The 25,423-nt window shown below is 39.6% G+C and overlaps 2 protein-coding genes across 5 annotated transcripts in view; both read right to left on the bottom strand.

Annotated features, from left to right (window-relative positions):
- LOC127445065 (cilia- and flagella-associated protein 97-like) overlaps nucleotides 1-3,786 on the bottom strand; it is a 14,450-nt gene extending 10,664 nt beyond the window's left edge. The window contains exons 1-2 of one of the 2 annotated variants that reach the window (XM_051704811.1): nucleotides 3,652-3,739; nucleotides 2,843-2,879 (exon numbers count right to left, since the gene is read on the bottom strand). The gene's annotated coding sequence lies outside the window, so the exon portion shown is untranslated. Of the gene's footprint in view, nucleotides 1-2,842; nucleotides 2,880-3,651 lie in introns of both variants that reach the window. The other variant, XM_051704812.1, reaches the window with a different exon arrangement.
- Nucleotides 2,891-25,423, bottom strand: LOC127445066 (ufm1-specific protease 2-like). 3 transcript variants are annotated; one of them, XM_051704816.1, is made up of 12 exons: nucleotides 25,335-25,423; nucleotides 25,065-25,143; nucleotides 15,949-16,132; nucleotides 15,771-15,831; nucleotides 15,467-15,621; nucleotides 15,064-15,256; nucleotides 14,472-14,618; nucleotides 14,201-14,365; nucleotides 9,425-9,549; nucleotides 5,535-5,611; nucleotides 4,614-4,738; nucleotides 3,667-3,812 (listed from the first exon to the last, which is right to left on the bottom strand). In XM_051704816.1, exons 1-12 carry the CDS (start codon nucleotides 25,335-25,337, stop codon nucleotides 3,726-3,728), a joined length of 1,401 nt encoding a protein of 466 aa, XP_051560776.1. In that variant the 5' UTR covers nucleotides 25,338-25,423; the 3' UTR covers nucleotides 3,667-3,725. The 3 variants fall into 3 exon arrangements, 1 of the variants encoding a protein (XP_051560776.1); XR_007897923.1 differs by lacking the exon at nucleotides 5,535-5,611 and having other exon boundaries at nucleotides 2,891-3,812; XR_007897922.1 differs by lacking the exons at nucleotides 3,667-3,812; nucleotides 4,614-4,738 and adding an exon at nucleotides 13,389-13,594 and having other exon boundaries at nucleotides 5,588-5,611; nucleotides 9,425-12,068.

Here is a 25,423-nt window from a genome sequence, read left to right as displayed (position 1 = left end):
TTAGGCCTACAGTGTATTTTGTCTCTGCCCATAGGCACATCTTTTGGGAATGATCCATTTAGTCCATTTAATCAAATAGTTTTCTGGCTAGTAGGGTACAGCAGGGCTAAAGGCCCCCTGGGGTAAAAGGCACATTAGATGTTATTTTCTCCCAACACACTTAATGGCAACGAAAACTACCACAGCACTTTCATAAACACCCTTTTGTCATTATGCACTGTAAAATTGTCCTGATCCATGAGATCATTGCATGTAATGTCTAAAGGTTGAGTTTTAGGCAATTTGATCTAATATTTAATACTTTTTAAAATGTTGCAAATATACATAGCTAATTAAAATCTCTGAAATTAACGCATGTATTTTGAGACAAAATACTTGTTTGTTATTTTCAGTTTTGTTCAAGGTTATTAAATTAAAAGTTTCTAATAACTGTCCCATAAGTGAAAGTATTGTATTTGGCCCTCCTGTTGCAGGAGCTAAAGGCACTCATAAAACACATTATTATTATTCTTAAAGGTGCACTCAGTGATTTATTTCCTCATTTACAAAGTTTTACTCCTAAAGAAATTAATAGTAATTTAGAAACATATGTATAAAATCATGAGCACTCGTGTGAGATGAAGAGTTCAGTCATATCAGTAACCTTACAAAAGCTGTTTTATTCTACATGGGGGAGGGGTGCACTCATAGGGGCTGCCATTTTAGAATCACATGACCAGCTGAATACTACTCGCTTAATCACAGCAACTGCCCTGTTATTGGACACTTTCATTCATGGATTAAATTAATCATGTCTTACTGTGCATCGTGAATTTCAACAATGGCATCTGTAACTGAAAATGACTGTTTGAATGATGCAGCATCCAGGCCACTAGGTGCCAGTGTAAGCCATACTTTGACATACATCAAAAAATTACTGAGCGCACCTTTTAGTGGGGTGAACAGATTCATTATGGAAAATGTTCTAAGTGGGTACAACTTGACTGATCCAATCACAATGGAAATTAATTTGTTTATAGAATACTTGTCTTGAAATGTTATGAAATGCCAAATGTGTTTGAAATTAACAGGAAATGGTGCACCCTTTGCATGTAGTAGATATACTTAGTAAGCATTATCTTGTTACTCAAAAAGCATCATGCTGTCTCAGTGTATTTGCATTAGTTGATACATTTTGCACTATAACTATTATTGCCCCTATATTTACATAATATCACTATAAACCCCCTGGGGGCCCGAAGTGTGTGGGCCACTTTTCTTTCTTTTTTCTTCTTCTTTTTTTTTAACTGAATATTAATTAGAACAACCTTTAATTCAACCTTTAAAAACTATTAGTTCTTTACACAGAAATGATAGTGGACAGTTCCCTGCACATTTAGCGGCATGCAGATGACACTTTCTGCTTACTTTGACTGCTTCAAACAGGTGTAGATGCAAACCTACAGGTAAGTCACATCACATCACCTTAGACAACTTTTGTTAAACTCCCTTTAGGTTACAAAAAGTAGTGCATGGGGTCCCCGTTTTAGATCACGAGTTCACCTGTATGCACAGCTGTTCCTTGAGTTATGCATTCAGTTTTACGAAACAATATGATTGTAAATGTGTATATTTGTTTGTTTGCATGCATGTTCATGTCACAGGATGCCTTGGATCAGGGTTAGGAAAATCAACAGAGGCGTTCCAGCTGACGTTTTAAAACTGATACATATGCAAGCATTAGAAATATTTGAAACGTATTTAACAATGGATACTCATTTATCAATTAATGCATCCCTAAAATGGTAAAAACCTTATCGTCTCATATATGGTTTTCATTAACAATTCTTTCTCTCCCTTTAGCATTTGCAACAGCACTGGGCAGACCGCCAAAGATATTGCGTGGTCTTGCGGGTTTGAGAACCACAGCTGAGCACCACAGAACGCGAGACTTGAGCAATGTCTCATCATTTGTTTTTTGTTTTCTAATTTGTATCCCCTTTTCTCCCCAGTTTGGAATGCCCAATTCCCACTACTTAGGTCCTCGTGGTGGCATGGTTACTCACCTCAATCTGGGTGGCAGAGGACAAGTCTCAGTTGCCTCCGCTTCTGAGACCGTCAATCTGCGCATCTTATCACATGGCTCATTGTGCATGACACCGTGGAGACTCCCAGCATGTGGAGGGTCATGCTACTCTCCGCGATCCACACACAACTTATCACGCGCCCCATTGAGAGCGAGAACCACTCATCGTGACCATGAGGAGGTTATCCCATGTGACTTTACCCTCCCTAGCAACCAGGCCAATTTGGTTGCTTAGGAGACCTGGCTGGAGTCACTTAGCACACCCTGGATTCGAACTCACGACTCCAGGGGTGGTAGTCAGCGTCAATACTCGCTGAGCTACCCAGGCCCCCATCTAATCATTTATTGAGCGAAACACACTTAGCAGCACTCTTATGGGACAAAAGCGAGGCCGCGCTAACTCTGATGCATGAGACGGAAGGAAGGCGCAAGACTGGTGATGAACGTTCACATGTAGAGAGAGAAATTGAAGTAACATCCATACTGGCTGTTCAGCCGTTGCAGAACTGTTAAGTGAATGGTGGTATAAATGACCTGTGGACATATGGTATGGACCCTAATGTAGCCTTAACGGTGAAGATCAATGGACCCTGTTCTGGACTCAGTGCTTTGGGGTCTAAATGTGCGAAGAATACATTCTGAAGCTGGCTTTAGAAGTACAGTATGCTATGCGCACACCTCGATCTGATGGTTCACTGGAAATGGGGATCAAGGCAAAGCAGATAATTTAAAGGAATAGTTCACCCAAAAATGAAAATTCTCTCATAGTTTACTTACCCTCAGGGCATCCCAGATGTTTATGACTTTCTTTCTGCTGCAGAACACAAACAAAGATTTTTAGAAGAATTTCTCAGCTCTGTAGGTCCATACAATGCAAGAAAAATGAAAATCATACACATCTGGAATGGCATGAGAGGGAGTAAATGATGGGAGTATTTTCATAGGGGGCAGATTGCAACTATATCACATCTCATTGGAAAAAGTATAGCATTAAACTGGATCACAAGTGCCTTGCAAATCAAAGACCCTTAAGTCATTGAAATGCTTTCCGAGTTTTGTGACAGTCTGTTACCATTAGCACAGACTAACCTTTTGGTGCTTTTAAGCAGAGTTTTATGTATCCACTGGGGAGGGTCTCTGGCACAAGTACAAGTTAGATGGACAGATATAATTTACAAGTAAAGAAACCTTATGAAACCACCAGTGTAAAAGGAGTCTTTTGATTTAAGAAACAAAATCACTAGTTTATTCTATAATGCTGAAAGAGATTTCAGTTGCTGTTCATTTTTATTAAGTTGCAGGAAGTCTTTTCTTGTGAAGATGTCTCAAGGTATCTTGTGAATTTTGCGTATAAGATGAACTTGTACATTTGTCCATTTCCAATAACATTTTCAAAAATATATCAATATGGATCATGTGATTCAAGCACATAAACCTGACAAAAAAAATCATGTGAGACCTTGAAGTCATTGTTACCTAGAGCAAGACTGAAAATTATGTTTAAACATGCAATGTAACAATAATATTGTAAGGACAATGAATAATAAATCATTCTTTTTCACGTGTTCCTGTTGGTTTGTACTCACTGAAACTATAGATTTCCAGCAAGTCCATTGATTACACTAGATGGATAATTGTCAGTCAGAGTCAAGTATGTGACTCAGATGGTCTTGGGTCTCTGAGGAAGGCAGAGGTTGTAATAGGCGTTCTGATCCCAGAACTCTGGCCCCTTCCATCCACACCAGCCCTGAACATTGTCACAGAGAAAACACAAGATATAGATATATACAGTATATATATGCAGTACTGTGGAAAAGTTTTAGCTGCATTATATTTTTCACAATAACATTTGTCTTAAGATGGTTATAGCACACTGTATATTCTCCTTTTAGTGTATCAGTGGGAAATATACATTTTAGATTTCAACATTCCCTTTGCATAAGAACAAGGAGCCCTACAACAGACGCTATGGCCCCCACAGCACCCGGACCTCAACATCATTAAGTCAGTCTGGGATTACATGAAGAGACAGAAGCAACTGAGACATTCTAAATAGGTAGAAAACTGTGACAAGTTCTCCAAGAAGCTTGGAACATCCTATCTGCCAACAACCAAGAAAAACTGTGTCCAGGTGTATCTAGGAGAACTGGTGCTGTTTTGAAGGCAAAGGTGGTCACATAAAATATTGATTTAGCTTTTTATGTTTACTTGGCTTTGTACGATGTTAATTAGTGAAGACATCCTCACTATACAACATTTTTCACAAGTGCCTAAAACGTTTGCACAGTACTGTATATCATATAATGATTTCCCACACAATACACTAACATTACAAGGAGCGAAATAGCATATCAAACTCTAAAAGCAGTTCATATTTGACCTACATTTGCCTTCAGACACCATCTAAACAGTTTATTCAGCCAATCAAATGCCACATATGTTAAGCTCTAAATCCCATGTTGTCTGGGTATAAGAGGAAAGAATTAAAAATCGACTCCTAAAACTTTACTATTTAGTAAACGCTTTACTATTATTTTGTCAAGTGTACCTTGTCAATGATGGTCTGCAGGTCCTCTCCACCTGTGTAGTGAGGGTCCAGGATGAGGAAGCGGATTTGTCCTGTGTTCTCACTCCATGCTACACCTAGAATAGTGTGTGCAAGTACACCCCCACCTGTTGACGGGGAAATTAGCATATTTGTTTTTAGTATCCTCTAGTCATTTTAGCTTTTACAACTTAAAAAGCAAAACATAAACATATACACTACCGGTCAAAAGTTTTGAAACACTTGACTGAAATGTTTCTCACGATCTTAAAAATCTTTTGATCTGAAGGCGTATGATTAAATGTTTGAAATTAGTTTTGTAGACAAAAATATAATTGTGCCACCATATTAATTGATTTCATTATAAAATTAAAATGTAATAAAAAAAATAAAAAAATAGTTTTTGAAATTGATGACCTGGACCAAATAATTAAGAAAAGCAGCCAATAAGTGCCCAACATAGATGGGAACTCCTTCAATACTGTTTAAAAAGCATCCCAGGGTGATACCTCAAGAAATTGGTTGAGAAAATGTCAAGAGTACATGTCTGCAAATTCTAGGCAAAGGGTGACTACTATGAAGATGCTAAAATATAACACAGTTTTGGATTTATTTTGGATTTTGTTTAGTCACAACATAATTCCCATAGTTCCATTTATGTTATTCCATAGTTTTGATGACTTTACTATTATTCAAAAATGTGGAGAAAAAAAAAATATAATAAAGAATGAGTAAGTGTTTCAAAACTTTTGACCGGTAGTGTATGTAAAATGACACAAAACAAACAATGTACTGTATGTTATAAGATAAGCACATTTGCTTGATCATTGGTTGATTAGTATTACAGCATTTTTTTTTTCTTCTACAAAAAACATCAGTCCAATTACAAGCTGAAGGAAGGAGCCAAAGATGATGTTAACACACCAATCATGACAGGTGTTCCTTCAGTCTGGAAGTGGTTGGCTAGTTCTCTGCCCTTGGTTGCCAGCTCAGATCCTTGACTTCAACAAAGAGACAAGCATTTTTAACTATTCAAACTATTCTTAGATTCCTATTGTAAATCCATCGATTTCAGCATTTTGCATTGCCAGACCCTCTCAATGAGCTGTCAGCAAATTCCAGCAAAGCTTTAATGAGACAAAACCAAATGAACTTTTTGCTATATTATGTATTTTAAGTTTGATTTTGTAGTACAGAAGAGGAAAAATTTGTCCAGTTTCATAATTTACATGATGATCTGTTATGCCCATTCAAAATAAAAATACATAACCCTTAAAGGGCAAGGAGTTAGAATGGCTTAAATCAAATAGGCTATGCTATGCTAGTAAGTTCTTTTACAAGGAATTCAAAGTATTCAATAACTAAGCTGGTGGAAAAGGCCGATAACTGATTAATCAGCTGAAATGTAATGTATTCACTGAATTCAATTATTTTTTTCTAAGTCTTTCTTTATTGTGACAGATACCCACATTAGGTGGGTTTCCATCCAACTATTTTTATGGGCATTTTGAAACTGCGCATAAGAAATCCTGAATGGAAAAGCTTGATATGCGAATAAACTTTCTAAATTTGCTTAAAATTTAATGCGCTAGGAGGAGTTTTGCATTAGTTAAAATGCGCATTATGGTGATGGAAACAGTTTATTCGCAAAACAATGACGTATTTTAACCATTTGTACATGTGTTATGAGTGTGCGATAGCTTGATGTGACTAGCCCACCGAAATGTCCAACCTCTGCACACAATTCTTTGAACATAGCGCTCGTCATTTGGAAGTGTTTAACCCACAGCTGGTCAATAAAGTGGGTCCCCACAATCCAGGTATGCGGAGACTGGCGGTGTGTGGCCATCACAGCTATTTCAGCCTACATTATATCAGATATTACATTTATTCTGCTGTGGCTTGTGGATGCATTTAATAAGATGAGATACTTGCTCCAATCTTGCAAATAAAACTGTCCCCAAAGCAGGGAGAGGTCATTCAGCTGCTCCATCATGACGAGGCGGCTCCCTCATGATAACGCGCATTACGTAGTGGATGGAAACGCGCAACAATTCGTAATTTTTAGAAATGCGTTTAAAAAATGTGAAACCTTTTGGATGGAAACCCAGCAAATGAGGCAACAAGAGTCCAAAATTAATAAAATCATAGATGCAGTTTATTATGCAACCAAAATCCCAATAATAACCAGAAGAAATTAAGATTTGGGGCATGCGGGACCTTTGGCAAGTAACAAGCCAGCAATACACTTAGGAATCAATATGAAATGTCTGTGCTCCCAGCTCACACAAACACATAAGCACTCTTACAATCTAGGGCTGGGCGGTGTTTGTGATTTTTCCGATTAATTCGAATTTGCGTTTTGACACGATTTATTTTAAATCGAGAAATCGAGATTTTGCAAGAAATATCGCAAACGCTATAGTTAGATATGTTGTAAATCCACCAAATAATAATAATTGTATTTATTGATCACGTTATACATTTGCACATATACAGTGAAATTCTTTTTTTTTCACATATCCCAGCTAAGCTGGGGTCAGAGTGCAGGGTCAGCCATGATACGGCGCCCCTGGAGCAGATGGGGTCAAGGGCCTTGCTCAAGGGCCCAACGGTGGCATCGTGGCGGTGTTGGGGCTTGAACCCCTGACCATCTAGTCATTAACCCAGAGCCTTAACCGCCAAGCCACCACTGCCCCTGCCTGAATAAGGAAGAGAAAAATAATTCATAGTGCTTGTCTTAATGCCGCTACTGACCTGATCAGCTGCACGTGTGTGGCGCGCTCCAAATGAACGTGACAGGTTAACAACACGGAGACTGATATTAAAGACAGCAGTAATATTCCCAGTACGATTGTACAGAGGGTGATTGTAGCACAGCTTCGTCCATCATGCAGGTATACACCAGCTTAACTGGCCTCAGTGGGCGCATGTTGATGAACGTTATCCTTTCTTTTATTTTTACCCATTAAAAAGCGTTAGTTACGTGACAGTTATGTGCGCTTCATTTCAAATCATGGAGAGGCTATATATGGGAGAATCAAACATCCGCCGCTCCTTTTGCCACGATGATTCAGATAGATCGCTAATTATTGCTTTGTTCTGTGACGTGTTTCAAGTATACTGCATCTGTAGCCAACATCTATCAAGTGATCATTTTGACAAAATTTGCTAGTTGAATTGTAATGATAAATGATTTAATATTGCCGCGCTGCTCAGCGTGAACTGCTAGAGGGCGCATCTCTATCTGCAGGGGTTTATACACACAAATTGTATGATATACAATGGCTGTGTCTCGTTTGGAAAGCTGCATGCTAGGTAGGACACGTCCTTTGAAGGCTGCAGTATACGGAGTGTCCTCCTTTAAACAAGCCTCGTTTAAACGAGACGGCCTTCGTAGGATAAATGGAAATGTAACGTAACATGGTTGCTATGACAGCACGCCACTCTTTAACAAGCGCTAGCGCTTTGAGTGAGAAGGGAACAAAGTTCCTCTGGAAGGGAATGCATGAGGTACATTTTAGGAGAGTTATAATTATGTAAAGAGAAAAGAAAATAGATTTTACAGGTGTACTTTTAGTCTAATACTTTATTTTAATTATATATTAATATAATTATACATATTATATACTCTGCACCCATCTACTGAGGTACTTCAACTTGGGAATTAACATTCCTTGCGTTTGAACATCATATTTACGGGCAAATTGGTGTCATTTGTTTTTAGACATTTCCGCTGAAGCAAAGAATTGTGGGTTGTGAGTGCCCACGAAGGATACACCTCATGCATCCTCCGAATTCCCGTGAAAGAAGGTCGCATTCGAAGGCTGCATTCGAAGTGTCCTACTCGCTTTTCTGAAACAAGACAGCCTCGATGACGTATGCGGCCGGCAAATGCGACCTCCGGAGGATGCAGCCTTCCAAACGAGACACAGCCAATGAGTACTTTCTAGATAAACTTGACAATTTATAGATATTGATTTCTAGATAACTTTCTAGATAGACATGGTTTAGATAAAATTACTGTAATACCTACGCCAAAAATGATTTTGCAGTTTTCTTATCTATTATTTCTGAACATCTGGGTTTATTAGATTTTGATTTATTTTACATTTACACTCTGTTGACTACTTCCCCCTGTGGTGCATTTGGTGCATTTTTCTTGCCCACCTTTGTATGCAATAATGAAAAGAACTTGGATTTCTCTAACCAGGTTGCCTTGCATTCTAATAAAGAACATACAATTTGAATCATGTTGAAGTACATTTAAAAGTTGAAAAAATCGATTTGTGAATCATGATCATCCATAAGTTTGATAAAAATTGAGATTTTCTTTTTTTGCCATATCGCCCAGCCTTATTACAATCGTCTAAAATGAATTACAAAACAGTATAAACACTATAAATTGAACATTGTCATAGGCTAATAAATACTGAATGAGCAATATTTTATCAACAGTAGATCATCATTCATTAAAACTAGTAGTCACGTGGCACAACAAACTCCATGCGGTGTCAGTGATCGTTTTTATTTCACCTCTAGAGGCCGTTGTTATACTGTAAAACTAAGACTCATAACTGTAGAAACCCTTCAGTGCTAGAAATGGACCAATAATAATAATAAACAATCCTATAACCTATAGTTCCAAAAAGCAACTATAGGCGCTGATATATCAGCAAATCCGATATATTGGTTGACCTCTAATTCAAAGTACTCTTACCATTAAAACTTGAGGTAGAACTCCCATAAATGTGTGCTAACAAAATATAAACCTGTCAAGCATAAAAATACATATAAGCACACACTTTGTCTACCTGACAAACATGATCTTTGAAGTGACCCCCAGCAGCTGGTTAAGGACAGCCTGAACTTCAAAGGAGCCAATCCACTGATGTGAGCCCACAAAATGAGGTTCTTTATCCCCTACATCCACAAGAGCCTGGCAAGCCAAAACACACACACACACACACACACAAACACACACACGTATATATACAGTATATATATACAGTTGAAGTCAGAAATGTACATACACCTTAGCCAAAAAACATTTAAACTCAGTTTTTCACAATTCCTGACATTTAATCATAGAAAGCATTCCCTGTCTTAGGTCAGTTAGGATCACTATTTTATTTTAAGAATGTGACATGTCAGAATAATAGCAGAGAGTATTATTTAAGCTTTTATTTCTTTCATCACATTCCCAGTGGGTCATAAGTTTACATACACTTTGTTAGTATTTGGTAGCATTGCCTGTAAATTGTTTAACTTGGGTCAAACGTTTTGGGTAGCCTTCCACAAGCTTCTCACAAGAAGTTGTTGGAATTGTGGCCCATTCCCCCAGACAGAACTGGTGTAACTGAGTCAGGTTTGTAGGCCTCCTTGCTCGCACACGCTTTTTAAGTTCTGCCCACAAATTTTCTATCAGACTGAGGTCAGGGCTTTGTGATGGCCACTCCAGAATTTGTTGTCCTTAAGCCATTTTGCCACAACTTTGTAGGTATGCTTGGGGTCATTGTCCATTTGGAAGACCCATTTGCGACCGAGCTTCAACTTCCTGGCTGATGTCTTGAGATTTAGCTTCAATATATCCACATAATTTTCCTTCCTCATGATGCTATCTATTTTGTGAAGTGCACCAGTCCTTCCTGCAGCAAAGCACCCCCACAGCATGATGCTGCCACCCCCATGCTTCACGGTTGGGATGGTGTTCTTCGGCTTGCAAGCCTAAACCTTTTTCCTCCAAACATAACGATGGTTTTTATGGCCAAACAGTTAAATTTTTGTTTCATTAGACCAGGGACATTTCTCTAGAAAGTGTGATCTTTGTCCCCATGTGTACTTGCAAACTGTAATCTGGCTTTTTTTATGGCAGATTTGGAACAGTGGCTTCTTCCTTGCTGAGCAGCCTTTCAGGTTATGTCAATATAGGACTTGTTTTACTGTGGATATAGATACTTGTCTAACTGTTTCATCCAGCATCTTCACAAGGTCCTTTGCTGTTGTTCTGGGATTGATTTGCACTTTTCACACCAAACTACATTCATCTCTAGGGGACAGAATAAGTCTCCTTCCTGAGCGGTATGATGGCTGTGTGGTCCCACTGTGTTTATACTTGTGTACTACTGTTTGTACAGATGAACGTGGTACCTTCAGGCATTTAGAAAAAACAGACTAGTGGAGGTCTACAATTTGTTTTCTGAGGTCTTGACTGATTTCTTTAGATTTTCCCATGATGTCAAGCAAAGAGGCACTAAGTTTGAAGGTAGGCCTTAAACTACATCCACAGGTACACCTCCTATCAGTAGCTAATTGGCTAATTGTAATCAACCTAAGTTATGTAAACTTCTGACTTCAACTGCATACTAATATATATATATACATATATACACACACACACACACACACACACACACACACACTGGCAGCCAAAAGTTTGTAATAATGTACAGATTTTACTGCTTCTGAAGGAAATTGGTACTTTAATTCACCAAAGTGGCAAAGTATAGTCAGGACATTACTGATGTAAAAAACAGCACCATCACTATTTGAGAAAATAAATTTTTGATCAGATCTAGACAGGCCCCATTTCCAGCAGCCATCACTCCAACACCTTATGCTTGAGTAATCATGCTAAATTGCTAATTTGGTACTAGAACATCATTACTTCAAACACAGCTGAAAGCTATTTGGTTTGTTAAATGAAGCTTAACATTGTCTTTGTGTTTGTTTTTGAGTTGCCACAGTATGCAATAGACTGGCATGTCTTAAGGTCAATATTAGTTCAAAAATGGCAAAAAAGAAACAGCTTTCTCTAGAAACTCATCAGTCAATCATTGTTTTGAGGAATGAAGGCTATACAATGCTTAAAATTGCCAAAAAACTGAAGATTTCATACAAAGGTGTACACTACAGTCTTCAAAGACAAAGGACAACTGGCTCTAGCAAGGACAGATGTGGAAGGCCAGATGTACAACTAAACAAGAGGATAAGTTCATCAGAGTCTCTAGTTTGAGAAATAGATGCCTCATATGTCTTCAGCTGACAGCTTCATTGAATTCTACCTGCTCAACACCAGTTTCATGTACAACAGTAAAGAGAAGACTTAGGGGTGCAGGCCTTATGGGAAGAATTGCAAAGAAAAATCCACTTTTTAAAACAGAAATACAAAAAGAAAAGTTTAGAGTGGGCAAAGAAACACAGACATAAGATAATTGCAAAGAGTGTTACGGATCTTAAACCCATTGAGCTTTTGTAGGATCAGCTAGACTGTAAGGTGCGTGAGAAGTGCCCGACAAGACTAATCTATGGCAAGTGCCATATTTAAGTGACAGGCACAAGCGGGAGTGAAATGTCTTCTGAGTATCTGGACAAACTGACAGCTAGAATGCCAAGGATCTGCAAAGCTGTCATTGCTGCACATGGAGGATTTTTTGATGAGAACCCTTTGAAGAAGTTCTGAAAAAAAATTCAAATTGTAATAGTGATTTTTCATGTTATTGTGATCAGTTGAATGCCACTTTGGTGAATAAAAGTACCAATTTCTTTCCATAAGAGCAAAATCTGAACATAATTCCAAACTTTTGGCCACCAGTGTATGCGTGTAGTGCACGCACAGGGCATAGCAAATGCAATGATTGTTCCTCATCTGAATTAAATGGAGGAGGGAAGAATACCTGATGGTGAACCACCTGCGCTCTGAAGGGTATGGTTAGGACCTTAGGTACATAGCCTTTTCTGGGTTTGACAGTGGCTTATGAAAGACCGGGGCCAAACTCCAGACATGAATTGTCAATTGACAGTGCATGCAGGTCAATGACCCGCTTTACTGAGGCCAGAGCCAGCAGTAGTGTGGTCTTAACAGAGAGCAAGCGCAAATCAAATTAGTCCAAAGGCTCAAAGGGGGGCCCTGCGAGAGCTTTTAGGACTAAAGTTAAGTCCCAAGTCGGGACTGTAGCCGGCCGAGGTGGGTTTAATCATCTTGCTCCTTTAAGGAGCTTTATGATTAAATCATGCTTGCCTATACAGGCGCCGGCTTCGTGTGCGTGATACGCAGATATAGTTGCCACATACACTTTGAGCATTGATGGAGTGAGTCCTGCATCTAATCGCTCTTGAAAAAATATAAGAATTTCATGTATGGGGCAGTTTACTGGGTCTTTACCATGTGAGAGACACCAATCAGTGAACACCTTTCATTTTAGCGCGTAGAGGTGTCTCGTGGACGGTGCTCTGGACTGTAAAATGGTTTTCATGACTGAATATGTCACTTCTGGCACGTATAGAGGGCTGGAGTTCGTCTCGATATGTGCGAGAAATGCTTTGTGGAGATTGAGGGGCTTGCGGGGTGTGTGCCTGCACAAGGTCCACCTCAAATACATCCTGCTCGACCTCGCGGCCCTACTGTGCCTCCTCGTGTGAATCATCGAGTATCACCGAAGAGGTGGGTGGGAGGGCGCGAGAGGTTGAATCGTCCCTCAAAATTCGTGAGTGAAGCGACTTGAGACTCATGTCCTCACAGTGAGGACAGTCTGTCTCCATGAGAGCTGTCTCTGAGTGGGTGTGGCCCAGACAGTAAACGCAGCTCTCATGCTGATCTGACAGCGGGATGTGTCTCTCGCACAATGAACACTTACGGAACGACATCTTGAAAAAATGCAAACACTTAAGTGGCTCTTTTAGATATATAAATAAATATATATTTATCTTTATATCACACAAAGTATAGTATACAATATTAAATGTTTAAAAAAAATTTTTTTTAAGGATACTCAACACCTGCCGAAGCGCTGCGTAGAATAAGGATGATGAGACCTGTTCACCAGCGAAGCATCAAGCGGCGAGGCAGAGAGAAGCTTGCCGGAGTACTGCAGGGGATCGGAGAGTCTTCTCGCTGCCGTGAAGATTCCGCCCACTGACACGTGTATATCGACGGCGAAAGGGCTTCTAGGCGAGAAATGATCGCTGTCTTGAAGGAAGAAATTCTGAGGAAATGGTGTTTGTGCACCTGTTTTTATAGCGGACAGTTTCGCACCAATACAGGCAGGGCTCAAACACCATAGCCAATATTAGAATATTGGCGTTATTGTAGAGAGGTTTCAACTAGGTCGTGTAAAAAGGCACTCCCATATGCGTTAATAAATGCAATGTCAAGTGTACCGAGTCGTAAGGGAACAAATTGAGTGCTTAAGTTAAATTAGCTAATGTTTAAAATCTCAAAGCTATTATTTTCTCTGGCTACAGTACAGTAAATCTGCTCCTGTGTTTATAAGCGTGCACTGCTCCACACAATAAGTTTCTGTGCTAGAATGTGCATTTGAGTTGAGCGTGTACCTCCTGAGAATTTATATATGGCAATTTTAGCCACAGGAATTAGGGAAAAACATTAGTGAAGTTTCAGGAAGTAAAAAAAAAAAAGGGATAATGCATTTTTACACGTTAAACCATCAAATATTAATCTCAGAAATTAACACATTACATTTCCCAGACCTACTATTGTTGTGATAGGGGCAGTTCTACAAGCCCATAAAATAAGATGCATAACTTAACACCAGCCAATTACTGAGAGGGTTTTTTGTGTATGAGTGTACCTGCTGGATCTGTGTGTGTGTGGGAACAGCTGTCTCCACATATCCCTGCTGCTGGAACCAGGAGAAGACAGTCTGTAGTGAACGATATGCGCAACCCCAGCCGTCATCATTCACATGATCCTGCATGTAGTGATGATAACTGTACACACCCTGCACAAGATACAGCTACAGAAAGAAAGAAAAAGAAATGAGGAAAGAGATGCTTTTTGTTCATCCATGCAACTTCATAACGATAGCAGTGATAGCTGAATTAAGTGAAGCACTGCCTCACTTTGGCATCCTCAATGTTGGGTGGATTCAGGTGTACGTGAGGGTTGCGGAGGTAACCGTCTTTATAGGCTTCGTCAGGGAAATGGAAGGCATTTGTACGTCTGAGAAATGGTCGGTCACCTGGCAACTGAAACTTCATGTGCAGATCCTGTATAAAATGGATGTTGACTTGGATTAGAGAACTCTTAATGACACCAATATCACAAATAAATAACAATGCTGCCATATATGATTTTAGTGCTTTATTAATTAACGTTAAATTAGTTCTGTTCATCACAAAAAGTGATCATATGGATTCAGAAGACTTGGAATATAGTGTACAAGTCATATCGATTACTTTTAAGGTTGTTTCATGGTGTGTTTTTTTGTCCTTTTTCGAGCTTGACAGAACAGAGCCACTATTCACTGTCATTATATGGTACATAAATCCTGTCAAGACTTTTTAAAGTTCAAATTTTGTGTTCACGGAAGAAAGAAAGTTGTGTTTGGAGCAACTAATGGCTGAATTTTCCTTGGGGGAACTATTATAAGATAAACAAATATGACATTAAGATATTGTGCTGCATCTACTGAAAATGTTGTGTGTGTCTTGCCTCTCTGACAGCCTGTAGCTGGCTGTCTGCTACTCCTGCTGGGTATATTACAGTGGTGAGTCCCGCAGGTTTGGGCAACTCAAAGTGAAATGGCTGGGGCACCAAAAAAGAGGAGCCCTTCCTGTACCGTAGCACAACCTCCTCCATGTCTGATAACTGCTTACTCAATGCCTCCACCAGCCCTTTACACACACTGAACAATCACACACAATATACAAACATGATTCTGCTGAGCATCATAACCATGGTCTTTAAGCTTACTATCTTAAAAGTCATTTATAGAAAAAACCCTAATCATTTCTGTACATGGCCATTTAATTTTGATCCAAAAATCTGCAGAATATTCCTGCTAAACAGACCTTATGCTTTTAAGACATCATTAGAGAAATATAAATGCACTCACATTGCCAGGCTTTCATCAGTGGGCACAGACAGAACAAAGTCCAAAGGCAGCGGCATCCTCACATAGTGCTGCTGTCCAATCACTCTGCAGAGACTAGGAGCTTCACTGCCAGCAGGCTCTGTCACCTCAAACAACAGCTTCATGTTTACCACAGTCTAAAGAAGGAGAGATAGTAAATAGCATTCAAAGTGTTGCTGTTGAAGTGACTGTTGATAGCCAACCCTTTTATACACCCTTCAACTGAAATATAAAGCTGAACTAGACTGAAATGTATAATTTTACACTGAAGATGAGCAGTACTCACTGGTCCAGAACACTTCTTATCTTTCTTTTTTGATAACTTCTTGCTTCTGCTATCATCTGTCCTGTGAATCACAAAAATAACAAAGAATTTTAAATAATTGTCTTCGTATTATGTGCTTAATGCATAACGCTCTACATTTGTCATTGTGAAGGAAAAGGCCACAGGTGTTACGACTTACTCTATATACTTCAGAATGTCTCTACATGCTGATGCTTCTGTCAAGCTCTCTATGCTTGACTGGAAACTAGTGTTGGGCCATATTAATAAGGCACTGTTACAGACAGTGAAAACAAGATTCTTTGATGACACTTTAGAACAGAGACCCTGGAAACTTTTTGAGATGGTGCTTTGACTTTGTAAATCTGAAAAAAAGAAAAGAGAGGGATAATTTAGTTATATAACACTTTAGTATTTTATTTTCAAGTATTGGGACTATGATGTCCATTGGCAAAATTTATTCTTCACACCTGTTCTTTTCATTTTAGATAAGTATTTCACAGAAAGCATACAAAACTAAAAACGGCAGCACTTAACAAAATTCGGGGTATCACATGAATTTTACAATAAGGTTGTATTTGTTAACATCAATTAACACAACTGATCCTTCGCTAAGCCCCGCCTTAAATGTGCTTCTGATCAAACCTGTCTTAGCAACTGTTGCCCTGCCGCCATTACTCTGACATCCAATAGCTATATTCCAATTACAGCCTATGGGAGTAAGGTGTGCTTGAGTAGTTTTAAGCGGGATTTTATCAAAATAATAAAAAAATTGAAAAACACGTTGTTGACGGGGTCTTCTGTAATATTGACCTAGAGAGGATACCCACAGTGGTTTTCTTTCTTTTTTCAAAATAATATTTAAATAAATCTGGAGAAGAGTTTGGTCTCAACTGTGTCAGCCCTCATTCCCAAATGAATATATAACATCTGCAACGACATCTACATTTGCTCCAAAGTAAATTAAAGTTAACTGAATGTTAATGAATGTATTGATTCAAGTCATAGTAATAGCGATAGTAAATAAACAGTTCACAGCATCAAAATTAGTGTGTTATGAGACGTTATAAACAGATGTTCCCTTACGCCAATGTTATTGCACGTGTAATCATTATTAAATGAAGCTTTTCTCTTTTCAAGAGACTGTTATAAACGTTTGCCTTGATTCTGATTCAGTCTCCACAGTTTTTAACCAAATTAGTGTGTAATTTAACAATTTCTTATACACAAAAATGTCTTGATTCCATAAGTAACCTCAGCTCTCTGAAATGAAGGGAATGAGACATTGTGTTTATTAACGCATATGGGGAATGCCTTCCACACAACCTAGTTGAAACCTCTCTACAATAACGCCAATATTCTAATATTGGGTATGGTGTTTGGGCCCCGCCCGTTTTGGCACGAAGCTGTCTGCGATAAAAGCAGGTGCACAAACACCATTTCCTCAGAATGTCTGACTGAGAACAAGGAGCGCATCCCTTGTGCTTCAAGAACTCGGAGTCTTGTAGTGCAGCTAGTGTTCTCAATGTCTCGTTCTCTTCGTCTCAGGGAACTGGGGTTATGTACGTAACCAAGACGTTCCCTTACGACTCCGAACACTTGACATTGCGTTTATTAACACATATGGGTAACAGAATCCCATCATGCCGCACTACACGACATAACCTCCCAGAAATGAAAGCATGACACCGCAGTCTCGTGAGACGGCGACCAACATGAGTATGCCGCAGTGAGTGACCCTTGTGTTGGGCCAGGAGGGGAGCACTCAGAACGAATCTATGAACTACAGTCATTTAGTATGAATGGAAGTTTATTTATAATGTAAGTGCTTGTGACTTGTAAATTACAACGGCCTAATGCAGGTGGTTGTGTAAAAGATGGGGAGCTCGTCCTAAAAGGGGAGGAGCATAAGTATATTTATTTGGCCAATGGATAGCAAGCACTCTAAACAGAGAGGACTTGTGAAGAGAGAGACGTTACGTCTAGGTTGTAAAACCTTGTGAATGTGTTTTGAGAGGACCATCCTGCTGCAAAACATATGTCCTTTAAGGACAAACCATTCATCCATGCCCATGAGGAGGCCATGTCTCTAGTTGAATGTCCTTTAACACCAATTGGGCAAGTCTTACCCTGCGACTCATAAGCCAGGGCAATTGCATCGACAATCCAGTGAGAAAGTCTTTGCTTGGAGATGGACATTCCCTTTGTGCATCCTCCATAGCATACAAAGAGCTGATCAGAAAGTCTGAACTGGCGTGTACGCTCAAAGTATGCGTGTAGTGCCCGCACAGGGCATAACAAATGTAATGATTGTTCCTCATTGAATTAAATGGAGGAGGGAAGAAGGCCTGAAGGTGAACCACCTGCGCTCTGAAGGGTGTGGTTAGGACCTTAGGCACATAGCCTTTTCTGGGTTTGACAGTGGCTGTTGAAAGACCGGGGCCAAACTCCAGACATGAATTGTTGATTGATAGTGCATGTAAGTCACTGACCTGTTTTACTGAGGCCAGAGCCAGCAGTAGTGCAGTCTTAACGGAGAGCATGCACAAATCAAAAGAGTCCAAAGGCCCTGTAAAGGGGGGCTTTTAGGACTAAAGTTAAGTCCCAAGTTGGGACTGTAGCCGGCCGAGGTGGGTTTATTCATCTTGCTCCTTTAAGGAACTTTATGATTAAATCATGCTTGCCTATAGAGCATGATTTCACGGCTTCATGTGCGTGATATGTAGATATAGTTGCCACATACACTTTGAGCGTTGAAGGAGTGAGTCCTGCATCTAATCGCTCTTGAAGAAATATGAGAATTTCCTGTATGGGGCAGTTTACTGGGTCTTTGCCATGTGAGAGACACCAATCAGTGAACACCTTGCATTTTAACGCGTAGAGTCGTCTCGTGGACGGCGCTCTGGACTGTAAAATAGTGTTCATGACTGAATGTGTCAATTCTCGCGTGTTTAGCGTACTCCGTTCAGGGGCTACACCGTGCCTCCTCATGTGAATCCCTGGGTATCACAGAAGAGGCTGGTGGGAGGGCGTGTGAGGCTCAATCGTCCCTCAGAACGAGTGCGATTCGTGAGCGAAGTGTCTTTGAGACTCATGCCCTTGCAGTGAGGACAGTCTGTCTCCATGAGAGTTGACTATGCGTGGGCGCAGCCCACACAGTAAACACAGCTCTCAAGTCGGGCGTCCATCACACACTGCCCCCCAACATGTGTTGGAAGCATCCGTAGTCACCACTTTCCACCTGACAACTTGCTCTAGCACGACACCTTGCTGGTAAAATGCAGGAGCTGTCCATGGTGCTCAAGCAGCCATTCAGCAGCGGCATACAGTGATGCACATGTGCCCTTGGCACCAAGCATGTCGTTGCACACGGCACTTTAGCCAGCACTGAAGAGGTCGCTGCCATAAATCCCAATGCTTTCTGAAACAGCTATAGTGAAAGTGTTCTCCCCAGTTTGAACTGAGACAGACACTGTAGAATGGCCTGAACGCGCTGGCTCATGAGGTGCGCGCACCCGCTCGTGGAGTCGAGGCGGACTCCCAAAAAGGAGATATGTTGGCTGGGGTAGAGCATGCTCTTTGCCCAGTTCACATTAAGGCCCAAGCTGTTTAGATACTGAATCAGTAAGTCTCTGTGCTGACATAACAGAGCCTCTGATTGCACCAGTAACAGCCAATCGTTGAGCTAGTTCAAGATGCGCTCGCAGCTCAGTCTCAGAGGGGCAAGAACAGCATCGATGCACTTTGTGAATGTGCGAGGAGCCAGAGACAGTCCGAAGGGCAGGTCTTTGAATTGATACGCTGTTCCCTTGAATGCGAATCTCAAATACATCCTGTGATGTCAAACAATTTGGATATGAAAGTACGCATCCTTCAGATCTATCGATGCAAACCAGTCGTGTGGCTGTACATGCGATAAGATCCGTTTCTGAGTAATCATTTTGAACGGGTGCATTGTGTGTGCTCGATTTAAATGTCTCAGATCCAGGATCGACCAAAGCCCGCCGCCTTTCTTTGGGACTAGAAAATAACGGCTTGACAATTTGGCACAATCTCTATCACGCTTTTCATGAGGAAACTGTGTATTTCAGCTCGTAACACTGGTGGAGGTTCGGATGGAACCGTGGAAGACAGAACGCCGTTGAAATGGGGTGGCCGGTGTGCAAATTGGATTGTATAACCATGTTCGATAATTTTTTGCACCCATTCTGAAATACCCATTAGGGCTCGCAACGTGTCTGTGTAATGGGACAGAGGGCAATTTGGTTTGTTTACCATATGATATAATGTGTCGCTCACTATAGGGAAGTGGTTGCGCATAATGTGTGCGCTTTGAAGAGGAAAAGGGCTCTTTATTGAGAATGTGTGAGCATCTTGTGCACTTGCAATGGATGCTATATTATTTTTTGCACTTATTGCATTTTTTATTGCATTTATTTGAGTGCAAGACACAGAACCAACATTTTGAACAATACTGTAAACAACAATATTCCTTTCCTGACAAACAGCAGTGGGGAGATGGGGAAGTGTTTTGTGTTTCCAATCGAGCCTTTTTTGGAGCAGGCCCGGAGAGAACCATGGGCTCTGCTTTCTGCTTTAAAAGGTTGTGCCCATCAGGAGCGCTTTTGCTGCACGTGCTGATATGCAGGTGCCAGTGAGGCAGCAGGTATGGGGATTTTAGTTGGGTGCTGGCTCGAAAAAGATCGAGGGCGAACCGGCTGTGATTGACTCCATTTTGACATTAAGTGTCTCATAGCCCGTGACTGCTGCTGAGTCGCAACGTAACGCTCAAACTTATTCAAAGAGCCGCCAAAGAGGCTGGCTGGAGACAATTTCCTTATCACTCATTTCTGTGAGGGTCAGCCATATATGTCGAACCAGAACTGCCAGGTTGCCCATGAAAATTGCAGATGGCCTGTGCAGTGACTTTCGTGGCATGCAATTGTCCCTCAGAACGAGTGCGATTCACGAGCGAAGCGTCTTTGAGACTTATGCCCTCGCGGTGAGGACAGTCTGTCTCCATGAGAGCTGACTGTGCGTGGGCGCAGCCCAGACAGCTCTCATGCTGATCTGACCATGGGATATGCCTCTCGCACAAGGAACACTTACTGAACGACATCTTTAAAAAGACGCGGACACGTAAGTGACTCTTTTAGATATATAAATAAATATGTGTTTATATTTATATCACACAAAATACAATACACAAGATACAATTGCTTTGTAAGGATACACAAACCCTGATGTTCGCCGGAGCACTGCAGGGGAGTGGAAAGTCTTCCCGTGAAGATTCCGCCCGCTGACTTATGTATATCGATGGCAAAGGTAGAGGGTTTCTAGACAAGTGATGATCGCTGTCTTGAATGAAGAAATTCTTAGGAAATGGTGTTTGTGCACCTGCTTTTATAGCAGACAGCTTCACGCCAAAATGGGCGGGGCTCAAACACCATATTAGAATATTGGCGTTACTGTAGAGAGGTTTCAACTAGGTCATGTGGAAGGCACTCCCCATATGCATTAATAAACGCAATGTCAAATGTACTGAGTCGTAAGGGAACTTCATATAATTATGCATTACAATGTCACTCTTCATACCAGCCCATGTAAAAATATTATCCATTCTGTTTATGAGAATAATTTGCCAAAAACCACGTCGTTCATGGCAGTCTCCCATTCATTCCTATGGGAAGTTCTGCAAAGCTTGTCAGAGCAAGCAATGGTAGCCAAAAGGTGTGAACGGCTTGGTTTTTGGCAAAATATTCTCATAAACGGAATTGATATATTCTTACATAGAATGGAATGAAGAGTGACACTGTGTATTTATCTGACATTTTTTGTAAAAGGAATTGTTAAATTACACAGTAATTTGATTAAAAACTATGGAGACTGTGAATCAGAATTGAGGAAAACAATCATCACAGTTTTATATATATATATATATATATATATATATATATATATATATATATATATATATATATATATATATATATATATATATATAGTTGTTGGCGATTACATGCCTGATAACAGTGTAAGTGAACAGAACTGCTCATAACATCTCATAACACACTCACTATGACGTTGTAAACTATTTACTATCGCTTTTACTAAGACCTGAATTAATACATAAATCAGTTAACGTTATGTTATTAGCTTTAATTTATCTTGGAGCAAATGTAGATGTCCTTGTTGATGTTCTACATGTTCATTTGGGAATGAGGAATGGCACAGTTTAATCCATAGTATGCTCTTCTCGATATTTATTTAAAGATTGTTTTCAAAAGAAAGAAAAACTATTACAAGTGACCAGTGGCGGGCCGTGCATTAAAAGTCTAGGCCTTCAGTGTGATTCATGCCATTAAGAAAACACGGTTTCACAATGAATAAGACACCCTATGCCTTTGGGCATCATACATTATGTCACAGCTAACTGAATGTCTCTCCCGAACAGACATTCAAAAATCATAATTTTTCATATGAATCTACCAAGGAGGTCTATAACACCTGGAAAAATCTATCTAATAATATTTCTGATTTAAATGTTGCTTGCAATAAATTTTGTTTTGTCAGGGTACACGGTTATGCTGCGTCCCATTCAAGTTGGATGTGGGATATTCTTACTTGATATCTCTGACCATAAATGCATTCCATTCCCAGATATTCGGAAGATGACGTTTAAGGAAACAAAACTGCAACGCTCTCGTTAGCTTAGCAGGGGTTTGACTCTCATTAGAGATTTCTCCTAGCAACCCAGCTGATAAACAATGCTGCAGTGCTAGCATTTGTGCTTCAGGTGTACGATTATCAAAAGAGATTATAATGTTTTATACACCTGTTTCTGCAGGTATTTGTTAAACAAGCTTTAATATCATTTTTATCGATATTACTTAATAAAGTGAATGTTTATCACTTACTTTGTATATCTCCCTGAGTGTCGACATGTCTGTGTGACATCATGCCCCTGCATCTCGGCGAAATCAGAGTTTTTGCACGTGCCTACAAGTTGTAATTCTGACTTCAAGATGCGTTCTATTGCACTTTTCCTAGTAGGAAGTTGTAAAATCCGACTTTCCGAGTTGAATGGAACGCAGCACTACTTTTCAAAACTTGATCTGACACTGAATGCTCCAGCAGCATAATTTACACTTAGAAAACTCCTGATGTTGCAATAACAATGCAAAAAGCTCTTACCAATTTGCTTGAAGTGAAAATCAGTCCTCTTTTCATGATTAATAAATTAAGCAATCACACGGTCATGCAGAACATATCAGGTTTGTAAATCCATAAGGATCTCTTTCTCAATGGCGACAGCGGCAGTGATGACGATCTCGCGCTCTTTGCTTTCAAATTACATCACTTAAAGCATGACTGCGTCACTCAAGGCCAGCTAGAAGGTCACAACCGGGACATATCCTAAAGATCACACCCATCAAGAACAAATCAATCAATCTGATTGGCTGATGAATCTGACAATCTGACTTTAGTTGCCCATTCATTTGCACTGTTGAGGGATTCTGTGGAAATTCTGAAGGCCTGAGGGGGTGGAGCTCAAACTCACACGCTGCTTCTGCTAACGAGCTTGGCTTTGGGCATGTGATTTGGGCACTTTGGGCACTTCGCTTGTAAGCATCAAGGAATAAACACTGACTGGATAAACTTTTCGTTTTTCTCTATTTGTTTGTAGATTAATTAAGAGTGGAAAGCGATTAAAAATACATAAGCAAAAAGGTGATTGAGAATGAAAGGACGAAAAATATTTATTTATTTGGAATGTTAGGCCAGCAGAGAAGGCTTTGCTGGCCCTGAGAATTCGCCACAGCAAGTGACCCAGCAATGACGTTTTTTTACATTTTGTAGATCATTTCTGTAAAGTTCCACTTAAAACTGCTCAAACACACATCACTTGCATAGACTCTCTTTGGAAAAAACATACGCTTGTCAGAGAAATGACGCACGGTAACAGTTGCTAAGATAGAATTGGTCAGAAACACTTTTAAGGCGGAGCTTAGCAAAGGGCCAATTGTTAACATGTACTGACAATAAACAATGCTTTTACAGCATTTATTGATCTTGGTTAATGTTAATTTCTACTTGCACTAATACCTTTTAAATTGTGAAATATTTTCTTCAAAAATGAAAATTCTCTCATCATTTACTCACCCTCAGGCCATCCCAGATGTGTATCTTCTGCAGAACACAATTGAAGATTTTTAGAAGAATATCTCAACTCTGTAGGCCCATACAATGCAAGTGAATGGTGGCCAGAACTTTGAAGATCCAAAAAACAAATAAAGGCAGCATAATAGTAATCCACATGACTCCAGTGGTTACATCCGTGTCTTCAGAAGTGATATGATGGGTGTGGGTGAGAAACAGATCAATATTTAAATCCTTTTTTACTATAAATCTCCACTTTCACTTTCTTCTTTTGTTTTTTGGCGATTCCCATTCTTTGTACATATCTCTACCACTAACTGGTCGGCCTGGTCAGAGGTGGAGATTTATAGTAAAAAAAGAACCTAAATATTGATCTGTTTCTCACCCACACCTATTATATCACTTCTGAAGACATGGAAGATATGAATTAAGACAGATTTCTTTTATGCTGCCTTCATGTGCTTTTCAGAGCTTCAGAGTTCTGGCCACCATTCACTTGCATTGTATGGACCTACAGAGCTGAGATATTCTTCTAAAAATCTTAATTTGTGTTCTGCAGAAGAAAGAAAGTCATACACATCTGGGATGGCATGAGGGTGAGTAACTGATGAGAGAATTTTCATTTTTAGGTGAACTATCTCTTTAAAAGTTATACATTTACATTATTTCATGCATTATTAACTAACATGAACACACAATGAACAATAGTATTTGGATAAAATAACATGGTAACACTTTACAATAAGGTTCCATTCGTTAACATTAGTTAATGCATTAGGTATCATGAACTAACAATTAACAATACATTTTTTACAGCATTTATTAATCTTTGTTAATGTTAGTTAATTCAAATACAGCTGTTCAGTGTTAGTCCATGTTAGTTCATAGTGTATTTGCTAATGTTTACTTTTCATAATTTTTATTTTTATATTTGTATATGTTTTAATGAACATTAACTAAGATTAATAAATGCTGTAAAGGTATTGTTCATTGTTAGTTCATGTTAATTAATGCTGTTTACTAATGTTAACAAATAGAACCTTATTGTAAAGTGTTACCAATAACATTAACAAAGCTTAATATATTCTGTAAAAAGAATCATCTTGAAAAGTGTCACCATGTGTTCCAGAGCTTTACCATTAGAGTTGTCAAGCTGGCAGGCAAACTCCAAGAGGCCTTTGACCCGAAAAATAATGTTGCTATCTTCTGAATGAACCTGGGGAAATAATGGGCATTAACCTTTTTTTTTTTTTTTAGATAATGCAATTGCACCATGTAATTCTCTGTGAAGCATGTTACACATGGGTATGACATGATACATTGACATCATTACATGCAACAAACATTCATAAAATATTGACGTAATATAAAGCAGCTGCACAGTTTATTTCACAATAATTATTTTACCATTTTAATTCCCTCGATCAATCAACAAATTCAGCTGCTGTCACCAGGAGTCTACCATGTTTGCTGACGTATCGTAACACGCTTGTTGA

The sequence above is a fragment of the Myxocyprinus asiaticus genome, chromosome 8 (genome assembly GCF_019703515.2).
Source record: "Myxocyprinus asiaticus isolate MX2 ecotype Aquarium Trade chromosome 8, UBuf_Myxa_2, whole genome shotgun sequence".
Classification (NCBI taxonomy): Eukaryota; Metazoa; Chordata; class Actinopteri; order Cypriniformes; family Catostomidae; genus Myxocyprinus; species Myxocyprinus asiaticus.
The sequence above is the reverse complement of the archived record's forward strand: the minus strand, read 5'-3'. Positions and strand labels throughout refer to the sequence as shown.

Coding starts and splice junctions, on each gene's coding strand:
- LOC127445066 (XM_051704816.1), bottom strand. Junction 15,832..15,948: donor GACATTCTGAAGTATATAGA/GTAAGTCGTAAC, acceptor TGTGATTCACAG/GACAGATGATAGCAGAAGCA. Junction 14,366..14,471: donor CCAACATTGAGGATGCCAAA/GTGAGGCAGTGC, acceptor TTCTTTCTGTAG/CTGTATCTTGTGCAGGGTGT.